This window comes from Chiloscyllium plagiosum, unplaced genomic scaffold, assembly GCF_037043375.1.
Source record: "Chiloscyllium plagiosum isolate Xiang-an unplaced genomic scaffold, Cpla_swu_hap1 HiC_scaffold_34, whole genome shotgun sequence".
NCBI lineage: Eukaryota > Metazoa > Chordata > Chondrichthyes > Orectolobiformes > Hemiscylliidae > Chiloscyllium > Chiloscyllium plagiosum.
In genome coordinates this window covers 46538404-46552311 of record NW_028270172.1, presented here as the reverse complement: position 1 = coordinate 46552311, position 13908 = coordinate 46538404, and the positions used below count along the sequence as shown (strand labels likewise).

At 40.4% G+C, this 13908-nt stretch overlaps 1 protein-coding gene across 2 annotated transcripts in view; it reads left to right on the top strand.

Moving 5' to 3' along the window:
* Nucleotides 1–13908, top strand: part of LOC122564343 (dysbindin) — a 198257-nt gene that overhangs the window by 31515 nt on the left and 152834 nt on the right. For both annotated transcript variants that reach the window (XM_043719076.2, XM_043719077.2), the window contains one exon: nucleotides 11128–11260. In XM_043719076.2, the coding sequence (XP_043575011.2) occupies nucleotides 11128–11260 (133 nt within the window). The remainder of the gene's footprint in view (nucleotides 1–11127; nucleotides 11261–13908) is intronic.

Sequence of the window (13908 nt, the reverse complement as noted above, 5' to 3'; positions counted from 1 at the left end):
CTATCCTCTCAGATTCTACATCATCTGAACAATTTTGTTTATTGCTATTTATTTAATTGCATTGTTTACTAAAAAAGCAACCCCAACTCCTCTGCCGACCTGCCTATCTTGATAGGACATATATCCTTGGATATTTAGTTCCCAGTCCTGATCCCCTTACAGCCACGCCTCCATGAGGCTCACCACATCACACCTGCCAATTTCGATCTGCGCCACCAGCTATTTAACTTAATTCTTATACTGCATGAATTCAGATACAACACCTTCAGTCCTGTAGTAGCTGTCCCTCTTCTCATTGTTATTCATTTATCCAGTGTGTTTGAAGTTTGATTCCTAACCTTTTTCAAATGCACTGTCCTATTTTGTGTGCTGAAGACTTATATAACTTCTCCTGAGTTCTCCTTTTTTTTTTCATATTTTTCAATGCAGAATCCATCCCATCACAACAAATTCATGGTTTAAAGTCCTATTAATGACCCTGTTTACCCTTTTCATTAGAACACTGGCCCCAGCTCGGTTCAGGTGGAAACTGCCCTAATAGTACAGATCTCTCCTGTTCAATCCCTGATGAAGGGCTTCTGCCTGAAATGTCGATTCTCCTACTCCTCAGATGCTGCCTGACTTGCTGTGCTTTTCCAGCAGCAAATCTTTGACTCTTCTGTTCAAGTACTAATGCCAGTGCCCCATGAAAAGGGGGTCCTTTTTCCTATACCAGTCTTTTAGCCACATGCTTACTTCTCTTATTCTCGTGTCCCTATGTCAATTTGCACATGGCTCGGGCAGTAATCCAGAGGTTATGACCCTTGAGGACATGTTCTTTAATTTGATTCCTAGAACCAAAGCCTGCTTGATTGCCACCATATCTATAAACATTTATCCTTCCACTATCAATATGTATTGATAATCATGTGTACCATTTACAAGATACACTGCAAAAATTCACCAAGGTTTCTAAGACAGCACCTTCCAAATCTATGACCTTCTATCATCTAGAAGGACAAGAGCAGCTGATATATGGGAACGACACCACTTAGCAAGTTCCCCTCCAAGCCACTCACCACCAGACTTGGAAACCTATCGCAGTTCCTTCTTGTGTCACTGAGTCAAAAATCTCCATAATGACATTGTGATCTACCTACAGTTAATGGACTGTAGTGGTTCAAGAAGCCCACTCACCATTGTGTACTCAAGGGCAACTAGGGTGGGCATAGAATGCCTCCTAGCCAGTCATTTCCATATCCCTTAAATGAATAAAAATAAACCACATCACTAAAAAATTTGCTTGTATATTGCGTCCCATTATTAGACGTGATCTCCCTGGGTGTACCAAATACATGGAATGTTGCATTTGTCTGTCATAGATACCCTTGAAGTGTTCTTTTAACTGTCTGACATTGCAAATTTGGAAAATTAGTTGGTAACTTGAAGCAAATTTTTGAATAACTGCAATTTTGACCAAGTATTGATGGAGTCATGTGAAAGTGTAGAAGTTCTTTGTGGTGCTGCAGTTGATAATACTCCACACATCTTCCTTCTCCTTTCTGTTGATTCCTGGCCAATTTGCACATCTCATGCCAGGCACCCTGTTCACTCTCTGCCTTTTGTGTCACTGTAGATGTGACAGTATGTCCTTCAGAAGAACTTTGGGTACGAATACTTGTTTCTCTTCTATGATAACTTTTCACTATCTCCAGTTATGTATCATTTAACTGTTTCTTTCTGACATTGTGGTCAACACAAATGCAAATAATTTGTCAAATGGGCATGAGAAAGCTACTGTGTACTTTTGGGTTGAGAGGAACTTTTGCATTATTGGGATGTGATCTGCTCAGTGTCTGTGGTAACCATTTTGGTGCCAGGTTTGAAGCAGACATTTCAATTAAGTCCTGTACGTTTACTCGACATTGTCATAATCTAGGTGGTGCATTTTTCAGTTTATGACAAATCATTTCCGATTGTTTGGGACTGGTTTCCACAAAGAATTGTTCATCAGACTTAACCTAACAATATGGAACAAACAGAAATTGATGGCGAAATATGTATGGAACCTTGTGACACTGATGTTATGATCCAGAGATAGCCGAACCAAATCAGCCTTTAAACCATCCAAGACCTTCATTAGTTACTCCAATAGTTACTAACCAGAGTTTAGACTAACCAATCCCAGATTTTATAAATTAATTCTAGACACTGGTTTTGTATCTCAAATAGAAGACTTTACAATTTATTCAATGCATAATTAAATTTGGGGTGGCACGGTGGCTCAGTGTTTAGCGTTGCTGCGTCACAACGCCAGTGACCCGGGTTCAATTCTAGCCTGGGGCGACTGTCTGTGTGGAGTTTGTCCAGTCTCCCCGTGTCTGCGTGGGTTTCTTCCAGATGCTTGGGTTTCCTTCCACAATCCAAAAGATGTGCAGGTTAGGTGAATTGGCCATGCTAAAATTGCCCTCAGGCTGTGTGGATTAAGTGCATTGTTCAGGGGTAAATGTAGAGGAATGGATGGGTGGGTTACTCTTCGGAGGGTCGGTGTGGACTTGTTGCGCTAAAGGGCCTGTTTCCACACTGTAGGGATTCTATTCTATGAAATAACAACTTTAGTGGAGAACAAAATAAGTAAGGTAATCTGATTTAAATCTAAAATGTTTGTTTTTAGCCTCCATTCACACAAGACAGACAGACAAACAGGCAGTTAAGAGATAGCTTTAAAAAAACCCAAAACTGGCCAGATCACTTAAGTGGCTTTCACAGTGCGTTGTTTCACAGATTGATGTGGACTCCTTGGTTGTTTTTCTGAAACCGCTGATCAGGTTTACCGAGGTAAGGGTAGTAATATTTGTAACTCGGCTTTCCACTCTCTGGGCCTCCAAAGGTCTGTGTGGGAGATTAGGTAACGAGCTTTCAAATCATCATGCTGTGTTGTCAGCTGCCAAGCTAATCTGCAAAAAAACACGGTTCAAACAGCACTGGTTCTGTCCTGATGTCTCCATTCTTATTCTACATCTGGCATCTGCTTGAGTCTGGGATGTCTTCCAATTCCCAGTTACTGCCCTCATTAATAGGCCACTTCTACTATCGCCTCAAACGCAGTCATAGAATCCCTATAATGTGGAAGCAGGCCATTCGGCCCATTGAGCCAACACTGACCCTCTCTGAAGAGAATCCCACCCAAACCTGTCCCTGTAACCCTGCATTTCCCATGGCCAAGCCACCTCACCTGCACACCTTTGGACTGAGAGGAAATCCTCACAGGCAAAGGAATAATGTGCAAACTCCACACACCGTTGCCCGAGGCTGGAATTGAACCCGGATCGCTGGCACGGAGAGGCAGCAGTGCTAGCCACTGTCCATCCCTGGGGCCAATGCTCCAGTGTCGCTGTCTCTGAAGGAACCCCTTTTGATTAAGACTCGGCTTGCAAGTAACCACCAAGCCTGGCTTCACAAGCAATCAAAAGCTTGCTTGGTCTGTTCTTTCCCTTTTAACATAAGCTGTCCCAAAGTCCTTAAGTCATTCTCAGCTGTCAATTCCCAGTTCACAGCTCGAAATCAAAACTAATAGAAGTAAACTGCTGAAAAGTCAACAAGGGTTCTAACACTGAATACCAGGGCAAATGTTTCATGCTCTCTGTTGAAGTAGTTGGATTGTGCTTATATTGATCTTTTAATATGCCAGTACAATTGGTTTGTCATCTTACTTGATATATTGAATTTCATGCTTGTCTTTTTTTGGGTCATTACATTTGAGGGTACAAATTTCTGTTAATGTTTGTTTGCGTGATTGAAACATGTGCCGTTAGTGCACCTGTCTTACGTATGGGGTTTCCTATTTCTTAGAGCTCTATTTCCTTAGAGCTGTGTCAGTGACTATGCTTTGTTGGAAAAATTCAGATGTTTGATGCTAAGAAGTTAAAATATCTGAGATATCTCTTGTTGAAATTTTGTGTGGACATTTCTTTAAAGTGTGACTTAAGTGTCTTGAATCCAAAAATACCCTGATTAGATGGTCATTCTTTAGCATACATGTAATAGATCCTCATCTGCCTGTGTGCTGCTGAATATGACAGATGATACTGTTATGTTTCATATTGTCTAGCTTGCACTTGAGCTGCGAATGCCATGCTTTCAGAAAGCATCAATTGATGGAATTACATATTCTGAGCTACAGTGCAGTTTAGAAGCTTCCTACGACATCAAATCTGTTTGGCATATTTGTTGCAAGTCCTGGACTGACTCATTAGGAGCATTTTTGCTTCTACTGTGATTGGTAATTTGGTATTTTTTTGTGAATGGTCACAATGAGTTCCATGCATACTGGTAATCCTGCTGGTCCATTTATGTCCACCACTTGAAATTCTTATCTTTGTGGAGAGCTGTAATATCTACCTTTTTCATCATTAATTTGTCAGTGCCAGGGATGACTGACTCATTATATGTAGTTAGTTCTATTGTCATAGTTTGTATCATTTATTTGCATTGATCCAAGTACACCATGGGGTGGCACAGTGGTTAGCACTTCTGCCTCACAGTGCCAGCGACCCAGGTTCGATTCTAGCCTCTGGTGACTGTCTATGCTCACTCTCCTAGTGTCTGTGGATTTCCTCCAGTTGCTTCAGTTTCCTTCCACAATCCAAAGATGTGCAGGTCAGGTAAATTGGCCATGCTGAATTGCCCATAGTATTCAGGGATGTGTAGATTAGGTGTATTAGTCAAAGGTAAATGCAGAGTAATAGAGGAATGGGTCTGGGTGGGATACTCTTTGGAGAGTCGGTGTGGACTTGCTGGGCCGAAGGGTCTGTTCCCACACTGTAGGGATTCTATGACTCTCTTCTATCCTTCAGGATTCTGACTAGTAGGATGTCTGCATGAGCTTTTGTCAAATTTGGTCTTAATCATGTATTTGCCAAGTTTGTTCAGATAGCTAGAAGCAAGAATAGTCCATTTACCCTTCAACCCCACTGCACCATTCGATGTAATTGTAGCTGATTCTGTATTTCAAAGCCACTTTGTCCCTGTATCCCTTGATGCATTTAAAATCTAAAGATTTACTTATCTTTGAATATATTCAATGACTTGGCCTCCACAGCCTTCTGCAGAAGAGAATACTATGCCTTCACAAGCCTTTGAGTGAAAGAGTATTTCCTTAACTTACACCTGAATAGCCTACCCTGTATTCTGAGACTGTAAACCCTGGTTCTAAACTATGGAAAACATCCTCCCTGCATCTAGTCTGCCCATCCCTATTAGAATTTTATACACTTAAATCATAACCCTTATTGTATTAAATTGTTGTGAAAACAGGCCCAGTCAAGCGAATCGCTCCCCACAGGACAGACCTGCAATCCCTGATATCATCTTCGTGAACCTCTGCTGCACTCCCTCTCTGGCATATGTACCCTTTCCTGAAGAAGGGCTTATGCCCGAAACGTCAATTCTCCTGTTCCTTTGCTGCCTGACCTGCTGCACTTTTCCAGCAACATATTTTTAAGCTCTGATCTCCAGCATCTGCAGTCCTCACTTTCTCCTAGGGAGACAAAATTCCAAACAATACTGCAGGTGTGGTGTGAAAAAGACCCTGTATAACTGCAGTAAGATATCCTTACTTCTGAATTGAAATTCTTTTGCAATGAAGACCATTTATATCATTTGCCTTCCAATTTGCATCCTGCACCTACCTGTTTGTTTTCATTGACCCAGGTTCATTCAGAACCCTTTTGAACATCCACACTTCCCAATATAAGTACTATTTAAATAACACGCATTCTGGTTCTCATTCTGAAGTAGAAAGTTTGCTAATGGTTCTATTGTGAACAATTGGAGCCCAGCTCTGATCCTCGCAGTACCCCACCAGTCACTGCCTGACACTTGGAAAAAAATCCAATTATTCCCATTTGTATTGTTCCATCTGTCAACTAGTTCTCAGTCCATACCAATATACTACCTTTGTCTTGTGTGCTTTAGTTTTGTCCACTAACCTCTTATGTACGTCCCTATCAAAAGCGTTCTGACAAACAGAATGCACCACATCCACTAGTTCTCCACTATCTATTCTACTACCTATATTTTTGTAAAAAGTTCCGGTAGATTTATTTGTTAAGCATTATTTGACTTTCATAAACCCATGCTGGCTTTGTCCAATCTCAATAATGTTGTCCAAATATTGTGTTATCAAATCTTTTATAATAGATTCTGTAGTTCTCGTTTTTTCTTCCTCCTCCCTTTTTAAATAGTGGAGTCACATTTGATACCCTATAACCTGTAGGAGGTTACTCCAGAGTCTATAGATTTTGGAAGATGACCATCAATGCTAATGTTTCCGGACTATGTCCTTTAGTACTCTAGGATCTCGATGATTGGGCCATGGTGATTTGTTAGTCTTTAACCCTGTTACTTTTCTTAGCATAATTGTCTTACTAATCCTGATTTTATTTCAATTCTGTCCTTTCACAAGACCCCATAACAGTTCTGGGAGGTTATTGTGACCCTTTTTGTGAAAGTATAATCAAAAATATGTGCTCAATTCTTCTGATGTTTCTTTATTCCCTTTTATAATTCTCCAACTTTTGATTGTATGGGAAAACATGTGTTTTTATCTTATTCTGTTTGTACATTTATAGAAATTTTTAGTCCGTTGTTGTGGTTCTGTTTGCCGAGCTGGGAATTTGTGTTGCAGACGTTTCATCCCCTGTCTAGGTGAGATCCTTAGTGCTTGGGAGCCTCTTGTGAAGCGCTTCTGTGATGTTTCCTCCGGCATTTATTGTGGTTTGTTTCTGCTGCTTCCGGTTGTCCGTTCCAGCTGTCCGCTGCAGTGGACAGTGGACAGAGAACAACCAGGGAATTCCTAGAGGCATGGCACTCATCCACAGATTCTATCAACAAACACATTGACCTGGACCCAATATACCGACCACTGCAGTGGACAGCTGGAACTGATAACCGGAAGCAGCAGAGACAAACCACTATAAATACCGGAGGAAACATCACAGAAGTGCTTCACAGGAGGCTCCCAAGCACTAAGGATCTCACCTAGACAGGGGACGAAACGTCTGCAACATAAATTCCCAGCTCGGCGAATAGAACCACAACAACGAGCACCCAAGCTACAAATCTTCTCACAAACTTTGAATTTTTAGTCAGTTTTAATGTTTGCTGAAATTTTATTCTCCTACTCCATTTTCTCCATCTTGATCAATTTTTTTGTTCTCTTTGACTCAATTCTAAAATTCTCCCAAACCTCAGACTTGCTGTTTTTCCTGGCAAATATATATGTGGTCTTACTGAAACTAATGCTATCCCTAGTTCCATTTATAAGCACTGGTTGAGTCACCTATCCTGTTTTATTGGTTTTCAGGCAGGAATGAGTAATTGTCATAATTCATGTTCTTTAAATATTAGGATGTGCCTATCCATCATTGATTGCTTTAGTAAAGTTCCCCATCTCATGCTTGCCAATTCACATCTCATACCTAGTGGCTCCCTTTATTTAAATTCAGGACCCTAGTTTCGGATTCAATGCTACATTGTCCATCTTAATGAAAAATTCTGTCATATTATGGTTGCTTTTTCCTAAAGAACCTCGCACAATGATTATTAATGAATCTTCTCATTGCGTAGTACCAAGTCTAGAGTAACTTATTTAGTTTGTTCCCCAAAATATTGGTCTACAAAAAACCTTTCACACTCTAGGAATTCCTCTTCCATGATAGCATTTCTTGTTTGGTTTGTCCAACCTTCTCTGATTTCTTGTTTAATGCTTTCCCTTGCATCATCATTACTATCTGGGGACCTTTGGACAATCGCCAAAAATGTTTTCTGTCCCTTGGATATTTCTTACCTCCACCCTCACAGATATTGGTTTTCCAAACCAATATCCTTCCTCACTCTTGCATTGATTCTCTCCCTTGCTTGCAATGCTACCCTACTTATTTTCCCTTTTTATCTGCCCTTCCTAAATAATAAATAGCCCCAAATGTTCTGTTCACATCTTTCGTCACTCTGCAGCCTAGTCTCCTTAACTGCAACTGAATCATACAGCTCTGCGCTGCTAATTTATTTATCTTGCATATGTCAGATATTCAGGTATAGACAGAAAAGTTCGAGTGAATCCTTAGAGTATAATGGCAGTACTTGAGGGAAATCAGCAGTGCAAAAATGAGATATGAGATGGCTTTGGCAAATAGTGTTAAGGAGAATCCAATGGAATTTTATAAATGTATTAAGGACAAAAGAGTAACTAGGGAGAGAATAGAACTCCTAAAAAAAATCAGCAAGGCAGTATATGTGTGAAACTGCAGGAGATGGGGAGACATGAAATGGGTATTTTGCATCAGTGTTTACCGTGGCGAAAGACAAGGAAGATATAGATTGTAGGGATATAGAATGTAGGGAAATAGATGGTGACGTCTTGAAAAATGTCCATATTACAGAGGAGGTGCTAGATGTCTTAAAATGCAGAAAGGTAGTTAAATTCCCATGATCAGATCGGGTGTACCCTGGAACTTTATGGGAAACCAGGGAAGTGATTGCTGGGTCCCTTACTGAGATATTTGTATCATCAATAGTCGCAGGTGAGATGCCAAAAGACTAGAGGTTGACTAAAGTGGTCCCACTGTTTAAGAAAGGTGGTAAGGACAAGCCAGGGAACCATAGACCGGTGAGCCTGAGATCTGTGGTGGGCAGGTTGTTGGAGGGAATCCTGAGGGACAGGATGTACATGTATTTGGAAAGGGATGGACTGATTTGTGATAGTCAATATGGCTTTGTATGTGGGAAATCATGTCTTATTAACTTGATTGAGTTTTTTGAAGAAGTAACAAAGAGGATTGATGAGGGCAGAGCAGTGGATGTAATCTGTATGGACTTCAGTAAGGCATTTGCCAAGGTTTCTCATGGTAGCCTGTTTAGCAAGGTTAGGGGGGAGAACTAGCCATTTTTATGTGCAACTGTTACGAAGGTAGAAGACAGAGGGTGGAGGTGGAGGGTTGTCTTTCATGCTGGAGGCTTGTGACCAACTGTGTGCTGCAAGGATCGGTGCTGGATCCACTGCTTTTCACCATTTATATAAGTGATTTGGATGTGAACATGGAAGGTATAGTGAGTAAGTTTGCAGATGACACCAAAATTGGAGGTGTAGTGGATGACCAAGAAGTTTACCTCGGAGTGCAATGGTATCTTGATCAAATGGGCCAAGGAGTGACAGTTGGAATTTAATTTAGATAAATGTGAGGTGCTGCATTTTGGAAAGGAAATCACAGCAGACTTATACACTTAGTGGTAAGGTCCTGGGGAGTGTTGCTGAACAAAGAGATCTTGGAGTGCAGGTTCACAGTTCCTTGAAAGTGGATTTGCAGGTAGATAGGATAATGAGGAAGGCGTTCAGTATGCTTTCCTTTATTGGTCAGAGCATTGAATACAGGGGTTGGGAGGTCATATTTTGGGCGGCACGATGGCACAGTGGTTAGCACTGCTGCCTCACAGTGCCAGAGACCCGGGTTCAATTCCCGCCTCAGGCGACTGACTGTGTGGAGTTTGCACATTCTCCCCGTGTCTGCATGGGTTTCCTCCGGGTGCTCCGGTTTCCTCCCACAGTCCAAAAATGTGCAGGTTAGGTGAATTGGCGATGCTAAATTGCCCGTAGTGTTAGGTAAGGGGTAAATGTAGGGGTATGGGTGGGTTGCGCTTCGGCGGGGCGGTGTGGACTTGTTGGGCCGAAGGGCCTGTTTCCACACTGTAAGTAATCTAATCTATTCTACACAATATTGTGGCTGTACAGGACATTGGTTTGGCCACTTTTAGATTATCGTATGCAATTCTGGTCTCCCTCCAATCAGAAAGATGTTGTGAAACTTGAAAGGGTTCAGAAAAGATTTACAAGGATGTTGCAAGGATTGGAAAGATTGAGCTATAGGGAGAGGCTGAATAGGCTGGAGCTGTTTCCCCTGGATCGTCGGAGGCTGAGGGGTGACCTTAAAGAGGGTTAATAAAATCATGGGCATGGATATGGTGTATAGACACTATCTTTTCCCTGGTGTGGGAGAGTCCAGAACCAGAGTGCATAAAGTTAGGGTGAGAGGGTTAAGATTTAGAAGAGACATGAGGGGCAACCTTTTCACGCAAAGTGTGGCATGTGTATGGAATGAACGACCAGAGGAAGTGGTGGAGGCTGGTACAGTTACAACATTTAAAAGGCATCTGGATGAATATATAAATAGGAAGGGTTTAGAGGGATATAAGCCAAGTGCTCCTAATTTAGGATATCTAGTTGGCATGGGTGAGTTGGACCAAAGGGTTTGTTTCCAAGCTGTACATCTCTATGATTCTATGAATGTGCCATGCATTAAAACAGAACAGTTTAGCTTTGTCTTTTTAACCTTGTTAGTCACCTTAGTTTTGTTTTGTATTGTGACCTCATTTGTCTTTCTCCCATACTTTTCCACCTTCCATTTTTGTTGCTTATCATTCCATTTTTGTTTTTATCCTTGTTTTTTCCTCCTCAGTCTTCCTGTTCAGGTTCCCACCCCCTTGCTACTCTAATTTAAATTCTCCACAAACAGTACTAGCAAACATCCCTCTTCCTGAGGATATTGGTCCAGGTTCTGTCTAGATGCAGCGGTCCTTGCTTGAACCAGTCCCACCTTCCCCAGTATTGGTCCCAATGTCCCTGAAATCTGAATCCCTCCCTGCACCATTCTGCAACCAAGATTTATCTGTTATTTCAACTCTCCATTGCATGTAGTACTAGTAGTAATCCTTCTGAGGATGCTACTTTATATTTGATGTCCTAATTCCCTACATCCCTACAACCCTAAAATCAGGTTGTAGAATAAATATCATTCTGGTTGTAGAATAAATATTGTATGTTAACATGGGATATAACTACCTCCAGAAGGGTAATTTTCAGCATCACTGGACCATCATTACTTAACAATACAGTCTATTTCTGATCATTTTTCTTGGCGGAAAAGAATCAAAATTATATAATTTAAATAGTCTTATACCACAGTTAATTAAGGAATTTAACGTTAATGAACATTTAGTAAGGTAAATTGAATTTCAAGCAGACCGTAGTTGAATTGTTGCATGATTTTAAATGTATTTTCATATGAATTGAATAACTACTTCACAATGTTTTAGGTTGTAGATGGCAAAGTGGTGGTACTGTCAGCGTATTGGGAGAAAAGACGGAACCAGTTATTTGAGCTGCAGGAACAGCTTGAAGAAATTCCAGCGTTGTTAGTGGGCTTAGATGCCCTGACATCCAAACTTGGTGAGTGCGTTTATCTCTTTAGTTAATTAGGAAGGGTGATAGAATGCAGTAATTGCAGTTCTCTTGATGTGGTAATCTATGTTTGATGTGAAATTTATTGTAAGAATGCAAATCAAATTATCTTGTAAATATAAATTGAAGTTTTAAATTGCAAACATTTTCTCATGGCTGCTCTGTCAAACCAATTGAAAAGCAGCCTTTGCTATCTTAAATGTTGTCATTTCTGGAAAGCTTATTACAATTCAAACAATTTATTGTAATGTAACTTATTGAAGGAAGAAGAGTGTTGCCTAGCCTGGCTGATTTGCATATGAATGTTGCTGAGTAATCATTGTTTACAAGACTTGAGGCCACCAGTCTCTAATCCTTTGTAAATCTACATATAGCTTTTCACCATTTTGGAGCCTGTTCCTAAATCATGTTTATATGCTGCATTGAACGAAATGCTGAGGTCTTGGCCAGTGATATTAATAGGCATATACCTCCTTCACTTTTATGGATGCTTCTCAAATCCAAAATATTATTTGATTACAAATAAATGTCCTCTCTGTAAAAGGATAACGTAAGTTATTGCAGTAATGTAAGTTTAGTTAAGGATATTGAAGACTGTGGATAAGGTTTAAGAAAATATTTAATGTTGTAGTTCCATTAAATGCAGGTGCACCTCATTATGTTATCATTTATATCCATTGATGCCATTTTACTGATATTAGGTATTTCTTGTGTAATATATAGTTGCGGAATGGGAAAAAATTGTACATTTTCTCATTAATTGATGCCTCTTGGTTCTATAAATTGCAAAAATAGACCAGATCATTGGCTTTATGTATGTTTATCTGTATTAATGGGAATGGAAACCCCATTTTGTAATGTAGTAATTGTATCAATATGTGAGCAATTTGACCACTTTGGCGTTTTTCAAATTTTTGGATAATTTAACTTACAACTTCATAAAAGGCAGCTTACATGAGCTTACAGGCTTACATGTTCTGAAGAGCAATTAGGGATGAGCAATGAATCCTGCCCTACCCAGTGTTACTCACATCGTGTGTATGGAAATTAAAAATAAAATGTGACTTCAGTTTGTTTACAGAATGGTCTAAACTGAATGGGCCTTGACTGAAGTTCTCACCCCCACTAAATTTGCTTAGGGTATGCGTATCAAATTCTCAATTATGAATATCGTTCTGCATTATGATCTTGGTGCTAAGACATGTTGTCAGCCAACCTGCAGCTCAGCTTTCTTGAAAGCTGTTTATCTAATTGGAGGTCTTGAACCAGTCAAAATGTTAAAGGAGGCTCAATGTCCAAGGGCATTTTGTCTCATAATTAAACAAGGCCTTCTTGTTTCGATTCCATCAGAATCAGAATAGGTCAACTTTTTTCACTGCATCATATGAAACATAAGCAAATTGGCTGGGCAGCTATCCACTCTTTACTGAGATGATCCCAATACCTGGACTAATTGAGTGATAATTTGTTGACCTTTTTTCTATGTGCAAGGTCTGTGTTCCTGCATTTGTGCTGTGAGATTCTGATTTCTTGTGGAAACTGAAAAAGACAGGAACAGCATTTAGTCTCAAAGGTCACTGAAATAAGTTTCTGGGCCCAGTTGATCATCAGTTAAACTTTCCATTATTAACAGGGTCCTTTGACTAATGAGTTCAGACTCAGTGCAGATCAGTCCAAAACCTTTAATAGGCCCTTCAGACAACTGTGTTGTTAACTTTAACACCTATTCTACCATATTGTCTTGAGGTTGAATGCATATTTAATTGTTTGTTTGTTTTGTTTTAAGAACTTTAGTATTCTATATTAACAGGACCATTTTTTTGTCCTTTCCTTTCATAAATGTATTAGTGTTATGCTAAATATTATTAGGAATATATGTGGTTGATTGAGAACTGCCAGTTACAATGCAACTACAGATAGGTTAGTAATATCCGTTAACATTCCTTTCTAGTTAATTAACCTGAAGTGTTACTTAAGACCATGCATGCTAAAATCTCCCTTGACATTGAATGCTATTTCCATCACTGAATCCTCTACTATCAACATCCTTGACCAGAAATTCAACTGGACTTGTCGCATAAACATGATGGCTACAAGAGCAGGGCAGAGGCTAGGAATACTGGTGAGTACCTCACTGCCTGATTCCCCAAATCCTTCAACAACACTTAAGCCTGACACCATTCAGGACAAAGCAGACCACTTGACTGGCTGTACATCTACAGGTATGCACTCCCTCCATTACCATCACTCAGTACACACCGTTGCTACTATCTAGAAGATGCCCTGCAGAAATTCACCAAGACCTTTTAGACAACCACTCTCATCAAGAAGGACAAAGGCAGCAGCGACATGGAAACACCACCACCTGCAAATTCCCCTTCAAGCCACTCACTATCCTGACTTGGAAATACATTATCATTTCTATGGTGCTGGGTCAAAATCCTAGAACTCTTCTGCCGCCCCCCCCCCCCACCCCGGGGCATTGTAGCTCCACCTACTACATATGTGGACAGCAACGGTTCAAGAAGGTACCTCACTACTACCACAAGGGCACCAAGGGATGAGTAATAAAACGCTAGCTAACCAGCAATGTCCACATCCAATGAGAGTGAATTTTAAAAATGACTGGTTGAAGA